General features: G+C 38.4%; 1 protein-coding gene across 1 annotated transcript in view; it reads left to right on the forward strand.

Annotated features, from left to right (window-relative positions):
- LOC129758762 (uncharacterized) overlaps positions 1–19366 on the forward strand; it is an 89736-nt gene that overhangs the window by 19144 nt on the left and 51226 nt on the right. Inside the window, exons 2-7 of the mRNA XM_055756376.1 lie at positions 8418–8642; positions 8704–9191; positions 9944–10116; positions 10181–10729; positions 18637–18802; positions 18868–18943. Of these exons, the coding sequence (XP_055612351.1) occupies positions 8434–8642; positions 8704–9191; positions 9944–10116; positions 10181–10729; positions 18637–18802; positions 18868–18943 (1661 nt within the window). The 5' untranslated portion in view covers positions 8418–8433. The remainder of the gene's footprint in view (positions 1–8417; positions 8643–8703; positions 9192–9943; positions 10117–10180; positions 10730–18636; positions 18803–18867; positions 18944–19366) is intronic.

Genomic DNA, 19366 nt, shown 5'->3' on the forward strand with positions numbered 1-19366 from the left:
CTGTTTAAGAGTTTGACTTACGATTGAATTCCAGGTTCAGTACCCAAGTAATACAGAGTAAGCAAACTAGCATTACGAAGTTTTATTAAGGCATTTTTTGTGCATCTCGTTCTATGACGTTTTTATTATAGTCATGAAAAATGCTTATATTTATGTTTCGACTATTTGTTTTGACGATGTTTTGAAATGCTTAAAAAGCTTTTACTTTTTATACTATTTAAGTTGTTTTGAAAGAGTTATAAATGCTCTGTTATAAATTCAATGAAACACAAACTTAGGGGTTTGGTCCAAACTTTCTTTTGCATGTGTTATAATAGCACTCAGTGCTTGATTTTAAAACCGCCGTAAAACTTTGTGAAAGTTCTCGATCAAGATGTCAAAACAGCACACGCTCAGGTTATATTGCTCAAATTGGAATTGGAATTCCCATTTTAATATATTTTTGATAAGTTATGTGTTTTGTTTTTGAGTTTAATAAACCGGCATTAAAAAAGACGATTCGAATATGCTTGAAAGATAACTTTTTTGTTATCGATTTTACCCGATCATTTCTTAATAATGCTATCATCAACCATGGTTGCTAGAAAAAAATATAAAAAACTCTAAGAACTCACGGTTCGAAAAACATTTAAACAAAAGCTTTAGTGAGCAACATTTGACAGCATCATGATTTTATCGAATCATAAAAAAATAGTCATGATAACGTTTCTAGGATTGGGCTAAACTGCCAGATTTTAGCTTGATTAGAGTTCTTGTGATGCATGGAAAGCGCTTAAGCTTTTTTTTTTATTGAAGATACCCGATCAGGAGGGAAAAACAAAATTATATCAAAATGAGATATTTTGATACTTATTTTTTTCTATCTAAATAAGTTATAATTCAGTACTCGTAGGATGTTAAAATATCTCAAATTATATCAAAAAATCTATACGATCATAGCTAAATTATATCAGTTTTTGATATGCTCCTATCAAGATAATATCTGGTTCAGATAGCATAGTTTGATATTGGACTGAACAAATTATATCAAAATTATAACTTATCAAGATATGAGTGCTTCGAGAAAATTTTCTAGTGGAAGGTCAATAAACCACATTATTTGATAAAACCATGCCCCATTTTTGGTTTCCTAAAAATTTGATTCAATTTTAGGAATCTGTTGAGCGAAACTCGTTAATGTAAGGTTTGAGCCGTTGACTTCGATGTCCGTGTTTAAGAAAAAGTTGTACGTATATCAAAATAAAATATAATCATTTTATTTTAGGACAATCCGAAAAAAATCTTGATCATTGAATATGAGCTCAATCCCATTCAAATTTGTCAATCAGAATAAGATATAATTCAGATTAGAGAAAATTAAAATCGAAAATTTGGAGTACTTAATTATAACTGAATCAGATATAAATATCTTTGTGAGATACGTTTGAGTTATTATTTTGATATGCTCTCCTGATCGGGTACATACTAAAACCCTAACGATGTTTTGCTGACCTTAAAAAGTTGAAATTGTTACTTGAGTAGTCTGCCAAGAGTAACTCACGAAAATACCCGAAAAGCTAAATATTTTTATTAAGGTTTTTGCATAACAACAATAAACAATAAAAGTGTCTAATAAATTTTGCATGTAAGAGGATTAATGACGAAATTAAGTGTTTTTTCTCTCACAGAACAAATTTCTTGAATGTAACATATTAGTAACGTCGACTTGATAAGTTTCCCTTGGAAAAAACAAATGCTTGTCAAATTTGAAATTAAAATTTAAGATAACTTCACTCTCCACGTTCAAAAAGAATAAGGAAATGTTTATGATTGATTCGACAAAACGTTTGATAGAATTTAGGTGGCCCACTTTACTCCACACTCCCCTATCATTTGAAATGTTTAATTTTTTTTTGTAGCATTCCGTCTCACGACATAACTTGACCTATCAATTGAAAATCAGAAATCAATCAAAACACAACAAAGGTCTGGAAATCGGGTCATCCTTACAGAAATTTTAATGTTTCAGCATATCACCTCGATCCAAAATTCATAATCTTACACGGAGATTTTAAAAGACTGCCAATCTTTTCCTCAGTTTTGAAGTTTTCCAATTTTCCGGGCCACCCGACTCAGCCCCTTCTCCCCTTGAGATAGAAAAATAACACAATTCAAATCACGCTGCTTTTAGTTATAGAAAACCATTGGAAATTAAAATTTAAAATCTGAATTGAAACATTAAATCAGGGGACCCCCCCCCCCCCCCACTCGTAGAAATTTAGGGGTGGGACTAGTCTAAGCATTCCTTGTTTTTCGAAGCACGTATCCTGGCCAGGCAAATATAACTGTTTTTTTTTTTCTAGAAAAACTTGAAAAATGCTATTTATATTACCGAAATTCATAAGGAAAGTGGAGAATATAATACTTCGTTAAATTTTTTTTGTTTTAAAAAACCCCGGCAAGTCTAGATAAATCCTGCAACCTGAAATACTTAACTTAAAATAAATAACACAACTTTTTCTCTTCTTTTGTTGTGTCAAATAATAGTATGATTTAACAGAGGATTAAGCTATGGATTTCTTTAAACTTTCTTCACATTTTGCGATACAGTTTCCCAATTCAAAAGTATAGCTTCTGTGTTCTTTCATTGACCATTTCAAACGTTTTCTTTTTCAAGTTTATTTTTTCAAACACATAGTGGACTTATGTACATATAGAAAGGGAAAATAATGTATAAAAGAAAGAGCGTCTAATTCTCACAAAAACGCTTATCGAAATGTTTTTAAAACAAATTTTGATACAGATTGAGCAAGATTGCTTGAAAAATGCATACCTTAAGGAAAGTTTAAAAAAAATGATACTAAGGCCGATGACATACTGAATGTTAGCATCGGTCGCATTCGCCAATTCCCTCTTACTATATCATCGGCCTAAGAATATCTCTTTATTCGGGTTAATTTTTTTGATATTAAAAGATTTTCATTTAAAATCATTACTTTCAAACGTGAAGTCCCCAATTTTTTTTAAAGCTTAAAAAAATGCGGTTTCTTAAGGCTTCATCTGAAAGATAAACTTTGGTGAAAATGTATCAAATATAAAGGAATACACGTTAAGGATTAAGTGTGGGTTTCAAATCAGATTTATTTCAACTCTTGAAACCTCGATACTTTCAGATTTCAGTTTAAATCTTTGGTTTTGAAGCATCTTCAATATAAATAATTTTTATTTTTTGGTAATGTTTGTAACCAATAAAATATATTTCCAGCTTAATTTTCCACTACTATAATTATTTAAAAATGCAATTCAAAAATGCAAAAACTACTGTTATTCCTCAACTTTCAACCGATTTCGAAAAATAACCACTTGAAATCTTTGTTTTGGAGTAACATTCAAGGTCAAATGAAAATAATATTTTTTTGATGTTATCATCTCGTCTAAAACTTTCGCAGAAACATAATTTTCTTTTAAAAAAAATGCGTTTTTTGTCATTTTTTCTATTATAAAGTCACCAATACTAACAATACTGTTGATCATACGCAGAAATGAAATTCTGATGAACGATATAATTTATTCACCTTTATTAGCAAAAAAGAGATTTCAAACTAATTTATGCAGTCCGAGATATTTGAATCTGAGTATAAGTACATTTTTTATTTTTCCAAAATTTCATTTTTGGTGCATACCTCAAAAAAGTGTTTTACCAAGATTTTTTTGAACTTCATTTTGGGTTCAGCGCAAAGTTTCACATTTAAAGTGATTTTTAGTTTATTCAGTTGAAAAATACTGCAAACTAGTTTTGTTTCCTCTTAATTCAACTAGTGAATCTGCATGTTTCGAACATGTAAAATGAAACTAAGTTCTGTTTTAAATGCAAAACCAAGATTCGAATCAAGATTTTGTCCCTATGATAAACCAAACTGCAAAATCAAGAACTGGATACAGATTCCAGAGTAAAATCACATGTAACAATTTTGAATTCTTAAAAAAATTTAGAACCAGAACATCGGAAATGATTCGAACATAAGCTTACCAGATAATTTCCGCACTTATCCGGGCAGGGCCAATCCGGGTTATTTTATCTAGAAACCTTGCAAAATCCGGGCATTTGATTTCAAAGTTTTAGCCGCCTACCGTGACTCAGAGGATAGCGTTCAAGTTTTCTAAGCCAGAGGTCATGAGATCGAGTCTCGGTCTCGGCATATATAGTACTCTTTCGGTGAGTTAATGGTGTTAGCATTAGTAAAATGCTAGCCAATACCCTTGAAAGATGTACACTTTAGTCTTAAGAAGAATTTAGATCTCTTTAAAGAAATATGGAGTTTCACTGAGATCCCTAATGTGTGTGTTCGTTTTAAAAATTTTAAAACCAAAAATAGAGCAATATCCAGGGTAAATTTGGAAATTTTTAAATGAAAATCTAGAAAAAAAAAACTTGAAATAATTTTTTCTCCCATCGGAACACATCAGCCAGTTTATTCGGATAGAATTTGCTAAAAAAATTGTTTGGAATGCAAAATACATAATTGAAATCATGCAATATATTTTTTCCTATAATTTAGCAAATAAAATAAAATGTTTCGGGCTAAATCTGGGCAGTCTGGCAACCTTAGTAAGTCTTATCTTATCATTCTTATTCTTATTATTCGAATAAAATACCCAAGTTTCATGCATCAACTTCGTTTGTGAATATCTTTTGATAGTACTTTTCAAGTACGGTCTGTAGTCTGTGGATTTGGAGAAGGTAAACCGATATCAATGTCTTTTTAATCATTGTCATGCTTTGTTATAAGTCTGATGAGTCATCAGTGATGACCATAAATTGATGAAAAAATAATTCAAAAACTAAAAAGGAATAATGAGCCGGTTTCATTGTTTTGATAGGAAAATTCACAACGTCCTTTTTTATTTTCAGGAATTACCATTACGTCATAGGTTATGTAAATTGAGTAGAACTTGTCCAATTATTCGAAAGTTTAAACATGTAAAAGTACCAGATTCGCTAAGAAAACAGACTTATAAAATTTTTCAAATGATGTTGGATAAATGATAAAATATTCAAAAATATTGTTAAAAAAACTACACAATCATCAAAAACTTATGATTTCAGTTGAAACATCTTAGGTGTATCCGTGTATTTTTCACTCTAGATAGCCTTCAAACTTGGCATTATGCACCAGCAGGGTTAGATACTAATACTTATTCAATATTTAATTCAATATAATGTAATCAAGTGATAGGTTTCGGAATGAATAAGCCATAACGATGCTTAAAATCCCTCGAGAAAAAATTTATGATAACAAAATGATGATAATATAGTTTCTCACATATCGTGAGATAGTTTTTGGAAGTTTATGATTCTCATTGAAAAATTAAAAAAACCGAGCAATGATGTACAAACTTTTACATTTTTCGATGCCGTAAAAAACTTTGCCCAATGAAACGGATTAGCTAAATGATATCACCTACAAACTTTATATTGATATTTCACTATCCTATCCAAACACTGTTTGTTTGAGCATATTTTAAAGACATTCATCCAATATTTTTTTAAACAAATGTGTTTATAATTCTGTTCCCAGTTTTGGATAATTTGCAACAAAATGCAAATCATAGATTCACCTTTCTGATTTCCATATGCTGGAATATGATTGTTTGAATAACGCGTTTGTTAATTCAAAAATTTCATCCATACAAACAGTAATTTTTATGATATCAGCTAGTAGAATTGATGTAGTATTGCCCCTAAATGTATGCAGCATCCTTATGCATTTTTTTGAATACATTTTTGACAGAAAAAATGGAAAACTTCATTCGAACAAAACAAAAAATTAATGCAATCAGTGATTTTTGCGTTTTGACATCACAAATATCATACTTGAAATTTTCAGAAGTTTCCATTTAATTTTTCATTAAAAATAAAGTTTGTTACAGTTTATCAAATTTTCTAAGTAGGGTGAAATTCGCATGTTTTTATAAATTTTAAAAATAACTAGTGAATCCGATAATTTTTCTGACTACGTCAATTTGATGTCCCATGAACTTTAAAACTTTTGGTGTACAAGCGGTAGATTATCTGTGGACATGAAGTTTATAGCCATTGAAGTTGAAAAGTGTTGCATGATGCCCCAGTTGACGGTTCTTTGATTACTGTTTTTCCAGATTTTCTTGATTATTTATTCAATCTATTAAGACTTGCCCATAAATCCAATAAGAATTTGAGATGAGCCAGGATGTCCAGATATTGTTTAAAACTTTAAAACTTTTAAAGAATTTCACGTTGAAACTTTTTCGATTTTGAGTTAAATTAAAGAAAAAGTTCATAATAAAAATATTTTTTTGTAAACTCTTCTGATATGACTTTTACAATACTGCTGTGATTCAATGTAAACTTTGAACTTCAAGTAAAAAATCCAGAAAAGTCCCAGTGGTAGATCCAAAAACAGCTGGAAATCAACTATTTGACCAAAGCTCACATAGTTAATCGTTTAAGAAGTCATAGAGGGCCCAATAGTGAACTAAAATTTGAATAAAAGTGAAGAATATTGATTCTATGAAGTGAGGGGAATGTGAGAGGTTTATTCAAACTCAATACGAAAATATGAATGAGGAAGTGATAAAAAAGTCAATTTTTTCCTACTTCATCTTGCTGACTTATAAATAGGCTTGACTTCATTTCTACAAGCTACATAGAAAAGCTGCCCACAAGCAAAATAAACAAAATACGGTGGTAAAATCGTGCGCAGAATATTTGGACTGCTAGTGGAGAGATATTTTGGGAAATTTAGTAATGGACAGCAATTCAATCTCTTTAGTCACCTGGCAGGTTTCCAACCAGAAACTTTTCGTTGATAAATTTCGCGTGTATTTTCCGGAGATTATCAAGATAATAAAATGGAGAAAAATTATTGTCTAGTACTTGAGGAAGCTAACGATCTGGGTAAACTGCAAATTATTCATTCTTTCATAACGATTGACAGGATGGATGGTCAAAAATACAAAGAAGTCTGCCTCCAAATACGACCGTTTTCTCTGCAAATCTCTTCATGGGTCCCACAAAGTTCAAACTCAGTTAAAGTTGGATCTGGAATCGTGCCATCGCGAAAAAAACGGTGGTGGAGTGATAAAAAGTCAAATATGTGGATTTTGTGCCAAAGGAGGACAATCGACTAAATTTGTTATAACTTCAACAAAATTCAAAATTTTGACCACACATAAGTTAATTTCCATTTTAGTGTCTTAAAATATGCATACGTTTTGATTCATACAATCGATATTTCTTTGAAACAGTTCATTCCTCCAAAACTGACAATAAAGGGTGTCCACGATGAAATTGCAACACACAAAATTGATTCGCAAAATTCGAGTTTTCATCCGATTGCCACTAAATTTTCAGGGATTGAAAAACAACTATTAAACTTCATTTTAAAATTTTACTCGTATTATATTTACAGTCCATACGCAAATGCCCACACCTTGGCCTTAATCCCAGCCATAAAATTCTGCACAACCTGTGAATCAACCGTTTTTTGCATGTAAACTAGAGTGCCCCAAATGACCCGACTTTTGAAGAAGTTATGCGCTGCAGGCTAAAACTGATCCTAGACCTAGTTCAAGATCTCATGCCAAATTTGGGCCAGATCGGATCACGGGAAGGGGTCGCTCAACGAGCCTGAAGTTTGTATGGAATGATTTCGAGACATTTTGTTCGAGAGAAACATGAAAAACCAGTTTTTTATCAATAACTTTGGTTCCCGTCGGTCGATTTCTTTCAAAAACAGTTGTTTAAAGCCTGAAATATGACAAATATTTCAACTGAAGACAGCTTTTCGATTCGAGTTCGGATAAAAAAAAGTTATTAGGCTTCGAAAATGAGCGTCAATATGTTCGACCGCTCCGACTCAATGACAGTGATGAATACCATCCTTTCAAAATATAGCCCATTTTTGAAGTCTTATAACTTTTTTATCATGACTCTTATCGATATGCAGCCTTGGGATGAAATATTTTTCATAATTCAGGCTTTAAGAAAGACTGTTTTTGATCCGATCTGGCCCAAATTTGGCATGAGATCTTCTAATAGGCCTGGATAAATTTTAGCCTGCAGCGCATAATATTTCACAGGTTTTGAATTTCTCATACAAACGTGTACTTGTCCTGCTTCTCGTCGCGATCAGGGGCCTTTTGTACCTTGAACGTTCGAAGCCCAGCCTTAGTTTTGGCCTTGTTGAACTGGGTGATTATAAAGCAGCACCTTTATAAACGACCTAAGGTAGAGAAGATAGTCTAGAAACTGAAGAAAGTATGGGTTTGCACGCAAAAAACGGTTGATTCACAGGTTTTGGATATCAAATGATGGCTCTTGGTATCTCAGGAAATAAAATTATACTTATGAATTTTGACAGAGTGATATGTCAAATGCGTTTTCCAATTTTTTCCAGTTATCCTCCTCAAAAAATGAGATCGCTCAGCAGACTAACGCATTGGAGCATGTCCTCGCTGATAGCCCTGTTTCTGACCCTGCTGGCCACATTCCGATCTGGCCGGTCAGAACTCTTCACAGCCCTCGCCGACATGGAAGAACTCCTGGAAACGGAAGCCGTTCTGATAGCGAATCTCGATAACTACATTCGGGTTCAGGAAGATAAGCTGGATCAGTTGAGGAGGTATAATTCCTTTTAAAAATGTCGTAGGAGAAACCTCCTAATAAAAATAATTTTGTTTCAGGAAAAGTGCTGAATATCAGCGGGAACACTCAGAAGCCGCTAAAGACGTTTCGGCCTATCTGTCGAATCCGGTGAATGCGTTCCTGCTCACCAAACGTCTCACGACTGATTGGAGGGACCTGGAGAGTACGATGTCCTACGATGTGGGGGCGGAGTTCTTGGAGAACATCACAAACTATCGGGACGTCCTAAAATTCCCCTCGGATGAAGATCTAAATGGGGCAGCTGTAGCTTTGATGAGGCTACAGGACACCTACAATTTGGATACGGCTTCAGTTGCCCGAGGAGAGCTCAATGGGGTCCAGTATAGTACCGAAATGTCGGCTGGAGATTGTTTTGAGCTGGGTCGACAAACGTACCTGAATGGAGATTATTATCATACGGTCCTGTGGATGCGGGAAGCAATGGACCGACTTTCGCAAGAAGTTAATCGAACCACAACCAAAGCAGATGTGCTGGAATATTTGGCGTTTTCCACCTTTAAACAAGGTAAGTTCATTTAATTCCTAATAACTTAATGTGCAAGAGGTTGTCACTAAGTGACATCGAAGCTGTCAATTGCAAGTGTAAATTAGAAGGGCGCCTTTTAAAATCAATCTCCTAAGATTAGACCCAAACCGTTGAAAGTACAATCGAAATTTCGTAACACTATTGTTTGCAAAAATCTGTCGCATCATGAATGGTTGCAAAACCACACTGAATTAAGAGGCAAGTTGCAAAATTCACACATAATCACCTATCTTTGCAGCTGGGAGCAAATATAAAAGTAAAAAAAAACAGCCTAAAGACAGTTCTCCATTCAGAAGGAACACACTTGGGGCTCGCGATGAAGTCACGATTCCGATTTTTTCTGCTTCTTCTTTTGCTCACGATCCCAGCCTTTGAGCCCTTCAAATAAGAGGCTTTGTGGTTGGACCGGGTTGATCTGCCATTTGTGCCCGCTAATCAAAGCTTCTACTGTTGAATCAAAAGTTATTGAAAGAAGATTGGCATTTTATTTTTTGTTTATTACATGAGCTTTAAGATTCTGAGCTACAATTTTTTATGTCAATTAATGCTGGATTTGTTAAAACGTAGTTTGTTCTTAGAATTTTTTTAGTTAGTTTTTGAAGAGTTTTCGAATTTTTTACATGAATCATTTGAATGAATTCTAAAATTAATTAAAATTAAATTATGAAAAAGGCTAAAAAGTCCCAAAAAATCTTAAACTTGCTATTTTAAAACCTGATTTGTGCTTTTAGGAAACGTCCATACAGCCCTGATTATGACCAACGAGCTGCTAGAGCTGGTTCCCAATCATGAAAGGGCCGTAGGCAATAAGGCATACTACGAGAAGGAGCTGGAGAAGGAAGCCCGCCAGAAGGCACTCAGAGGTGATGACGGAAGCGAAGATGTTCCGGTCGATTCCTCCACGGTAATAACTGTCTTATTCTTAAATATTAAGACTGATATCATAAATCTGTTCTCAATACTTTCAGCAAATTCATCCAAACAAACACGGAATTCACGACAGCTCGGAGCGCCGGCTGTACGAGCAGCTTTGCCGAGGGGAGGCCAATCGGTCGGTATCGGACCTGTCCAAACTGACCTGCCGGTACGTCACCAACAAGTCATGGTTCCTCAAGATCGCTCCCCTAAAATTAGAGGAAGCAAACCTACAGCCCTACATCGTCATCTACCACGAGGTGATGTCCGATGCGGAAATCGAAGTCATCAAACGGCTGGCGAAACCTCGCTTCCGAAGGGCTACGGTCCAGAACTACAAAACCGGGGAGCTGGAGGTGGCCAACTATCGGATCAGCAAGTCGGCCTGGCTCAAGGATGAGGAACATCCGTATGTCAAGGCGATTGGGCAGCGGGTGGAGGACATGACCGGACTGACGATGGTGACGGCCGAGGAGCTGCAGGTGGTCAATTACGGTATTGGTGGCCATTACGAGCCACATTTCGATTTCGCCCGGAGGGAGGAAAAGAATGCTTTCAAGAGCCTCGGGACCGGAAATAGGATAGCAACGGTGTTGTTCTATGTAAGTATTGAGATCAATTCGCTCATAAATACATACTTTTATCTTGATTTTTTTTTACATTTCCAACACTGACAAATTTATGGCATCGATTTGAGTATAGCTAATGCACCAAATCCTAGGAGTTATAAATTTAAGTTATCACAACTTATTTATCGAAAGTTTCCTAACCTCATGACTATTTTAATAAAAAATGATGTATTGCATATTTCAACATGGTATTGATGATAGCAATCAAATGGTTAGCCTTCGCCTTGCTTCGATGAGACGAATCTCAACACTCCTCCTAAACAAACACATTCCGCATTCCTCTAACTGCCTCCGACGGCTCCTGCTGAAGATAAGGGGGCTCCTCTTTAACGCACTCACCGGAACTTATCCGTCATCTTCATTGCACGACGCTCTCATCCCTGTTGCTGCTCAACGAGCTTCTAGCTTCGACTAGCCGGTCTGAAAGCGGTTCCAGCCCTTCAGTGGTTCCTGGTCCGACGACCACCACCTGGTCCCTGACTTGCCGACGTTCCGTGATACTGGCACGCCATTTTTCCACCGCTTCCATTCCGACGACCATGTCGGGGCCCAGCTCAGCGACCTTCCAAGACACCGGTTCGACCTTCCAGTGCCTCCGGTCCGACGATCTTGTTTGGTTACGGATCGACGCTCTTCTTTTGACTTGACGCCTCACCAATGTCAAATGGCATGACGACCTTCCGCTGGATCCCGTCTCGCCGATCTTCCAATCGATTTCGGTTCGCTACTTATAAATACGACTCAAAGACCATCCTGGACACCTGTCCGACGACCACCTCTGCGTCCTGGATTTTCGACCTCTTGTCGACAATCTTTCACGTCTCGCCAAACTTCCAATGGCCCCGGTACAACGACCTCCCAATGGCTCTGCACCGACGACCTTCTAGTGGCTTTGGTTTCTTCCTCGATGACGTCTCGTTGTCCTTCTTTGGTTTTGGCTCGTTGTCCTCCCTTGATTTCGGCTCGTTCAGTGTTCCGAAAATCACTCAATTCTCCTGGGAGACACTGAAACGTTTTCAACAGCGAAAGCAAAACCTATATTGTCGGTTGGTTTATCTTCTAGCGGGGCAAAGATTGTGTTCGACAGCGCTGTTCCGAGAATCAAGGAAATAAAATTTGAAAGAGAGACGTTCCTTCTCCAGTTGGAATTCTCAACTGATTCAGGAGATACCTGATTTTCTGTTTCATTTTTCACTCAATAACTTTTCTTGCTCACTCATTTACTGATCGGTGATCGAAAGCTGTCTGCCTGATACATCTTGCTTTGTTGTTGCTGTTGTTGGGGAGGACCAAAATAGCCATTCAAATACGCAGGCAGTATAGATGTACATAGATATGTATTTGCCGCTTTGGCAGAAAGTACGCAGGCAGTATGAACCGATGCAAGGCCGCATTGATTGAGTTTAAGTGAGTGAGCGAGTGGATTTTCGAATTGGATCTTATATCAGTAAGTGTCTCAATCACTTCTGATACACCAGGTAGTGAGCTTGAGAGATAGACTTTGATGCGAATCCGCTCTCGCTTGACTTCGCATTGTCGCTCTGCCGACTATCTAGGGAACTACAGGCAGCAGCATTCGGCTTTGAATTTTTCCAACTAGAAACCTATCATGAGCGATTCTTCTGAATTATTTTCGGAACACTGGGCTCGTTGTCCTTGCTGGCTCTGGCGCAGGTTCTGCTTGCCATCGTTGATTCCGCTTCTCATTATTCTTTCCACTGGTGCTTCTCTTCAACACACGCACTCCACAGTCTTTTAACTTCCTCCGGTGGCTACTGCTGGAGATGGAGCTGCTCCTCTTCAACGTTCTCAACGGACCTAATTCGTCACCTTCATTGCACGACGCTCTCCCCCCTGTTGCAGCTCGACGACCTTCTGGCTTCGGCTTAACGATCTACCTGTGGCTCAAGCCCGTCGATGATTCTTGGCTTATCGACCTCCTGCTGACCTCTAGGTACGACGACCTTCCATGATCCCTGATCAGATGACCTCTACCTGGCTTAATCTGATGACCTTCCAACTGACTTCTTGTCTCGACCCCCTTGCTCGAAGCTTATTCCTGCTCCTTGACGCATTTCATGAGGCCTGACGCCTCCCAGTGGTTCCAGCTCAACGACCTCCTCTTAGTTTTCTGTTCCAACGACCTTCCATGGCATCGGCTTGACGGCCTTCCTCGGTACCACGCTCGTAACTCCTCCAGTGACAGTCGGTCGTCGGACCAGGGATAACGTTCCATGACACAGGCCCGCTAACCTATCCCGTTCCGAACCTGCGGCCCCTGCCCAGCAATCTTCCATGGCACCGGTCTGACGACCTTGTTTGGTTCCGGCTCTTCTTTCGACCCGTCGCCTCACCAATAGCACAAAGACCTTCCGTCGGCTCTCGTCTCGCCGACTTTTGAGTCGATTTTTGTTCGACGACCTCCCCCGTGTCCTGGCTTGTCGACCTTCACCTGACTTCCCGGTACACCGATCTTCAATGTGCGTCCTGGTCCGACAACTTTCCACGATTTCCGGTTCGCCGACCTTCCAATGGCTCTACACCCTGCACCGACGACCTTCTAGTGGCTCTGACTCCTGCCTCCCAATGATTCCCGACTCGTTGTCCTTCCTTGGTTTCGGCTAGCTGTTCTTCAAGCTTCCAAATGTCTTGGGTTCCTATTCAGAATAACCAAGTATTTCAGAGATATACAATGCTTTAAATAACTATTCTGCGCAATGGTGCGTTTTAGTTTAGAGTATTGCTCAGTCGTTTGGAATCCCCGTTATATGATACCCAGACAGCGACGTATAACCGAAGTTCAGTAAGAAAAGGCCTGGTATTTTAGGTTTTACTCATAGAATAAGACTCGGTCTACTCTAAAGTCCTCCGACGATTGGATCATTCTGCAACGGGCTGCAAAGAACTTGTTTGAAATTTCTGAAGGTATTTGAACAGCTTAAAAACGAAAACTAGATAGGTTTTTTAATCTTGTTTTGCTGATTCGTGAGTAACATCAACGGCCAATTTACATAGCTCACATGAACATATGTTCGAAGAAAATCTAGGCCTTTTCAGTGAATAACGTCACTACAGAATTGCATTTTACATTATTATAAACATTTACGAGCTTAACACAATATGTGTTCAGCTCGTAAGTATTTATACAACTTGAGCACTACTTACTTTCAGTGTATGCTACACGACTTATTCTTACCTTACCAAAACACAAATACGCAAAACCCAAATCTTGTAGCAATTAAATTAATTTATTAATACACGACATTTTAAAAACTAAAGTTAGCTAAAATTAGATCTACTCACGGGCCCGTTACTATGACAAACATCTGACAGGAAAAAATAAAACAGTCATAAATATCATAGCTCGGTTTCTTCAGGTATCATGGGAGTATCATAGGAATATCTGGTATTCTGGCAGCCCTTTCTGGGTGCACATCTCTACGAGTGCATGACAACGACCCGGAGCGGCTTCGACGTTTGCTTCCGACTGGATCTTTTCCGGCTTGGCCATGTATTGTCTCACATCTTCGCCAAACCAGCTCCATTTTTGCTTCCAGTGTGAGACAAGCCTGCGTATTGCGATAGAACTAACTTTAAGTTTTATAGTTTGTGTAGTGTAGAGGTGTAGTATGTTTGGTGATATGTAAGTGAATGATACAACGTCACATCTGAAGCTGACAATCGGTTTTGTCCTCTGCGCATTTCTTGAGAATGGTATTTGCTGTTTGAACAAACCTCTCGGCTAGTCCATCGGCTCTCGGGAAGTTTGTGCTGGAGGTACTGTGGTCGAAACACAATCCCTTGGAGAACTCTTTGAACTCTTGAGACGAATACTTAGGACCGTTGTCTGACTCCAATACTCTAGGGATGCCGTGTACTGCGAACCACTCTTTCATTTGTTGGATTATGAAGATGAAGTATTATTATGGATTATGAAGATGAAGGATTACGAGATGAAGTATTCTGTTGCTCCTTGAAGTCTAAGTAGCTATCAATCAACTAACAATATGAACTTCTCTTCCTCTGAAGTGAAACAAGTCTGTTGGTGCTGTTTCAAATGGCAGGCTGGGAAGCTCTTTGGAAATCACTGTATGTTTGACATTACTTCGCTGATGTTTCTGACAGACCCCACAAGCGTCCGTCATTTCCAGGATATCTCGCGTCATGTTGATCCAAAACAGCAGCTGTTTTGCTCGCATAACAGCTTTTTTAAACCCCGGGGGTCCGCTGTGAATTGTTGCTAGCATCTTACAATGTCCGAGGAAACACTACTTGGATCGATTTGAACACTAGTCCTTTGTTTACTGATAATTCTTACCGGAAACACCAATAGACACCGAAGACCTTCTTGCAAGGAACATTCAACGCCGTCGATGTCATCGATGTATCTTGCATGACCCATAGAAATACTTCCGGCGCCGATGCGAGCCCGAACGGCAGTCTAGTACAGCAAGGTTTTCCTTTCAAGAACTGGAGTGACATTTTCTTTGACGATCATGAAAATATTTGGAATGGACCTCCCTTTTACACGGTACACTGAGGAGATCTCACACAAGACTGGCATTCAGTGTCCGTTGAATATAACCAAATACGTTGTTCTCTAAAGCTTGATAGCAACTGAATTTTCTCGTAAAACTCTTTCAGGACGTTGCATTCACTTTATGTTCTCTGCTATTGAAGTTCTTTTTCATTTCACTCCTTTTTTTTAGATCCACACACTATATTTTCACAATTTGTTAACGCTTTGCAAGCGGCCCTTTCGCAGCGTTTACATTCAATCAGTTCATCACTTGTCTGAAACTTTTTGTTTCTTTCTTATTCCGCTTGTTTCACTGATTTCACCACTTCCACTTTGGCCACTTTGTTCAACTCTTCGAATTGCATCGACGTTAATTCAAAGTTTCGACACAACTCTATGGTTTTTTGCAACGTCAGTTTATCATTTAGTAATTGTGATACTAATTTAGTGAATTTTGTCCCGATAATTAACTTGTCTTTCACCAACGAGCCATGTAAAAAACTGAATGCACACTTTTTTGCCTTTTCGCGAAAGCGAGTCGCAAACACGTCGAAGAATTCATCTACTTTATGTTCTATCTTGTTAAATTGGTATTGGTTACGCATGACTTGGGTGTAAAACATTGTGAAAATCTTCCCACAATGATTTCCACGTCTTCTTCTTGTTTGGGACGCAATCCAAATGTGCAGAAAATTCTGATGCAATTGGCGCCAATTACACTCAGGAGTGTTGCTGCTTGCACTGAACTCATTTTTTCGGAGCGTTTGGTTGCAATTGAAAACCACATAAATTGTCGATACCACTTCGACCAATGGTCCGCCATGTTTTCGCTCAAAACTAATGGCTCAGGAGGGCTCAGGTTTGAGCCAACTAAACTCAAAGCGGCAGCCATCGTGCTGTTCCGCTTGATTCTCTATTTCACTCCGTTTATATCCGTTTTCGCATAAGATTTGGAACTTTTTCACCGACCATCGCATTAACTTAGTTTCGACGAATATCCCGTGATATTTTCGGCGATAAATCAAACGAAATCTGAGTTTTTTTTTATCTCAGCTTTTGACGCCACGTAAGACAAGCCTGAGTATTGTGATAGAACAAACTTTATTGTACGATGGTATCAATACATGACATGGTAGGTGTGGCAAGTATTATAGTTTGTGTAGTGTAGAAGTGTAGTATGTTTGGTGATGTGTAATTGTATGATATTACGTCACATCCAGTTTGTTGGCTTTGACTCCGGGATGTCAGCGACGAACGGTAACTCCACGACGTTTAGCAAATCATCAATGGCGAATTCTGGCGCTTATTTTGTTCCGTTGCACAGATTTTGTTTTGCTTCGCCGATTCTTGTTTATGTTTTTCATCACATGTGTGCGTTTGACTTTTACACTCTTAACTCTAAACACTGAGTTTTGGCTCCAACTAATACAATACCTACCCGCTCTAAATTAAATAAACACAAATACTTAAAAATAACGCTACAAAATTCAATAATACTTTGGTGAGCTGCAATTTATACAATCTTCAACTTTTCATGAGCTTATACATCTCGATGTGATCAAATCATATTATTTATCGCATCATTATTCTTAAGAAGTCGGTCTAGAGAAGTTCTCAAGAAAGGTTTCATCGAGCCGGTATGTCCTTCTTAGAGGTCCTCGAAAAAGAGCCATGGATAGTCATTGAGTCGAAACCACTGGAAGGTCACCGAGTTGAGACTCTAGCATTGAAAAGTCGTTGGGTAGATGCTTTGGGAGGTCACCAGGCCAAGACAATTCTTCAAGTCCATGATCCATGATAAATTTGTCGAGCCGACAAACAGTGGAAGGTATTGAGACCGGGAAGCATTTAGAGATCCTTGAAGTGAAACCACTTTGAGGACAACGGTTAGGGATCGTTAAGGGTTGTCGAGCTCTTGGAAGGTCGTCGAGCTGGAAACCACAGAAAGGTTGATGGGTCAGACACTGTTGTAAGGTCATGAAACTGGAAAACAATTGGTACAAGTCGGGATACAAACCTAGTGGAACCTTTTCAAAATATTCGTGCATGAGAGCCATTGTTAGTCGTCTTTCTAAGAATCCTTTTAAAAGTCGTTAAAAGGTCGAAGCACAGATGTAATGGAAAATCGCTTGGACACACCATCGAAAGATTGCAAGTAAGATATTGTTAGAAGGTCCTGAGTTTCTTGGAAAATCGTTGGGGAGTTATTGGAATTTCATCGAGCTCCTAATCCATTTGAATGGCGTCGTCCTAGGAAATGAGAAAATGACCATCGGGTTGGGAAGCTACTAGAGGTTATCGAGCCGAAATAAATGCGTATCATCAGACAGGTGTCGTGGAAGGTCGTCAAGCTGGAAACACAGGAAGGTCGATGGGTCAGAACTTAAAATAGGTTCATGAGACTGGGAAACAACTGGAACAGGAATCTTTTTAAAGGTCGTTGGTCCAAAGCCACTAGAAGATCATCTACCATGAAAGGTCATCAGACCAAGTACCAATAGAAATACGTCGACCTGGGAAGCCAATACAAGGTCATCAAATCGGAAATATTTGGGTAGGTCGGAGAACAGGAGCAATGGAAACTCGGCGAGCTTGGTCACACCATCGAATAGTCGCAAGCAAGATATTCTTAGAAGGTCCGGAGTTTCTTGGAAGGTCGTTGGGGAGCTATTGGAATTTCGTCGAGCTTCAAATCCATTTGGATGAGATGTCAACCTATGAAATCAGAAATGATCGTTGGGTCGGGAAGCTACTGGAGCTTGTCCAGGCGAGAACCTCTTGCAAGGTCGTCGAGCTGGAAACCATAGGAAGGTAGATGGGTCAGAAACTATTGTAAGGTCATGAGTCTGAGAAACAACTGGAACAGTTGGGTTAGGAACCGAGTGGAGAATTTTTTTTCAAAGTATTCAGGCATGAGAGCCATTGTAGATCGTCGTCTGGCTGAGAATCCTTTTAAAAGTCGTTGGTCCGGAACCACTAGAAGATATGTACGTTGACCTGAGAAGCCAATACAGGGTCATCAAATCGGAAATCCTTGGATGGGTCGAAGGACAGATGTAATGAAAAATCGCTTGGACACACCATCGAAAGTTCGTAAGCAAGAAATTCTAAGAAGTTACGGGATTTTGAGTTATTGGGAGTTTATCGAGATTCAATTCCATTTGGATGACGTCGACCTAGAAAATCGATAAATGATCGTAGGATTGGGGAACTATTAAAGGTTGTCCAGGTCGGAATCCTATGATTGTCTGGCCGGAGCCTCTGAAAGTTTAACTGACAGGTCATTTAGTTTACTTAATGATTGAGATGCTTATTCTAATTTATTAAAACTAACCTCAATTTTTTTTTTCGAACATTGCAGATGAGCGACGTGGCCCAGGGTGGTGCCACCGTGTTTCCCAGCATCCGGACGGCGCTGTGGCCCAAGAAGGGAACGGCGGCCTTCTGGTTCAACCTGCACGCATCGGGCCACGGCGATTATGCCACCCGGCACGCGGCCTGCCCGGTTCTTGCCGGAACCAAGTGGGGTAAGTTCCAAAATCCATTTTTTCAATCCTACTGCTTTTAACAAAAAATTCTTCTAATCCAACAGTTTCCAACAAATGGATCCATGAGCGAGGTCAGGAATTCCTGCGACCCTGTGACCTAAAACCGGACCACCCGGAGGAGTTCTGACAGCGAATCGTTTACGAGGACGAGTTGGATGAACTGGAAAACGGCGACGATGAAGATTAGGAATGAATCCTCTCTACCAAATGAGATCCTTAAACCAGAAAATTTTAGACTGGATACGAGCTGATGACGATGATGCCATATTGCGAAAGCGATTTTTGCGAAAAGAAAATTAGATTTCTACTTTTTATTTAAAATTTAAAATCAATTTCGGTCGAGGCAAATGTTACCAAAAATTTTTTTAATTAACATAAGTTCAGTTTTAGGCTTCTCTTTAAAAACAATAGACTTTCAAGGGAAATTACAATACTCTTTGATTATTAACAACAGGATTTCGTTCTAATCTCTCCACGTGAATCTCTTATTTCCTGAATACTCTTTCTAGAATGATTATAGTTTTTTTTAAGTTTAGGAAAAAT

The sequence above is a fragment of the Uranotaenia lowii genome, chromosome 1 (genome assembly GCF_029784155.1).
Source record: "Uranotaenia lowii strain MFRU-FL chromosome 1, ASM2978415v1, whole genome shotgun sequence".
Taxonomy (NCBI): domain Eukaryota; kingdom Metazoa; phylum Arthropoda; class Insecta; order Diptera; family Culicidae; genus Uranotaenia; species Uranotaenia lowii.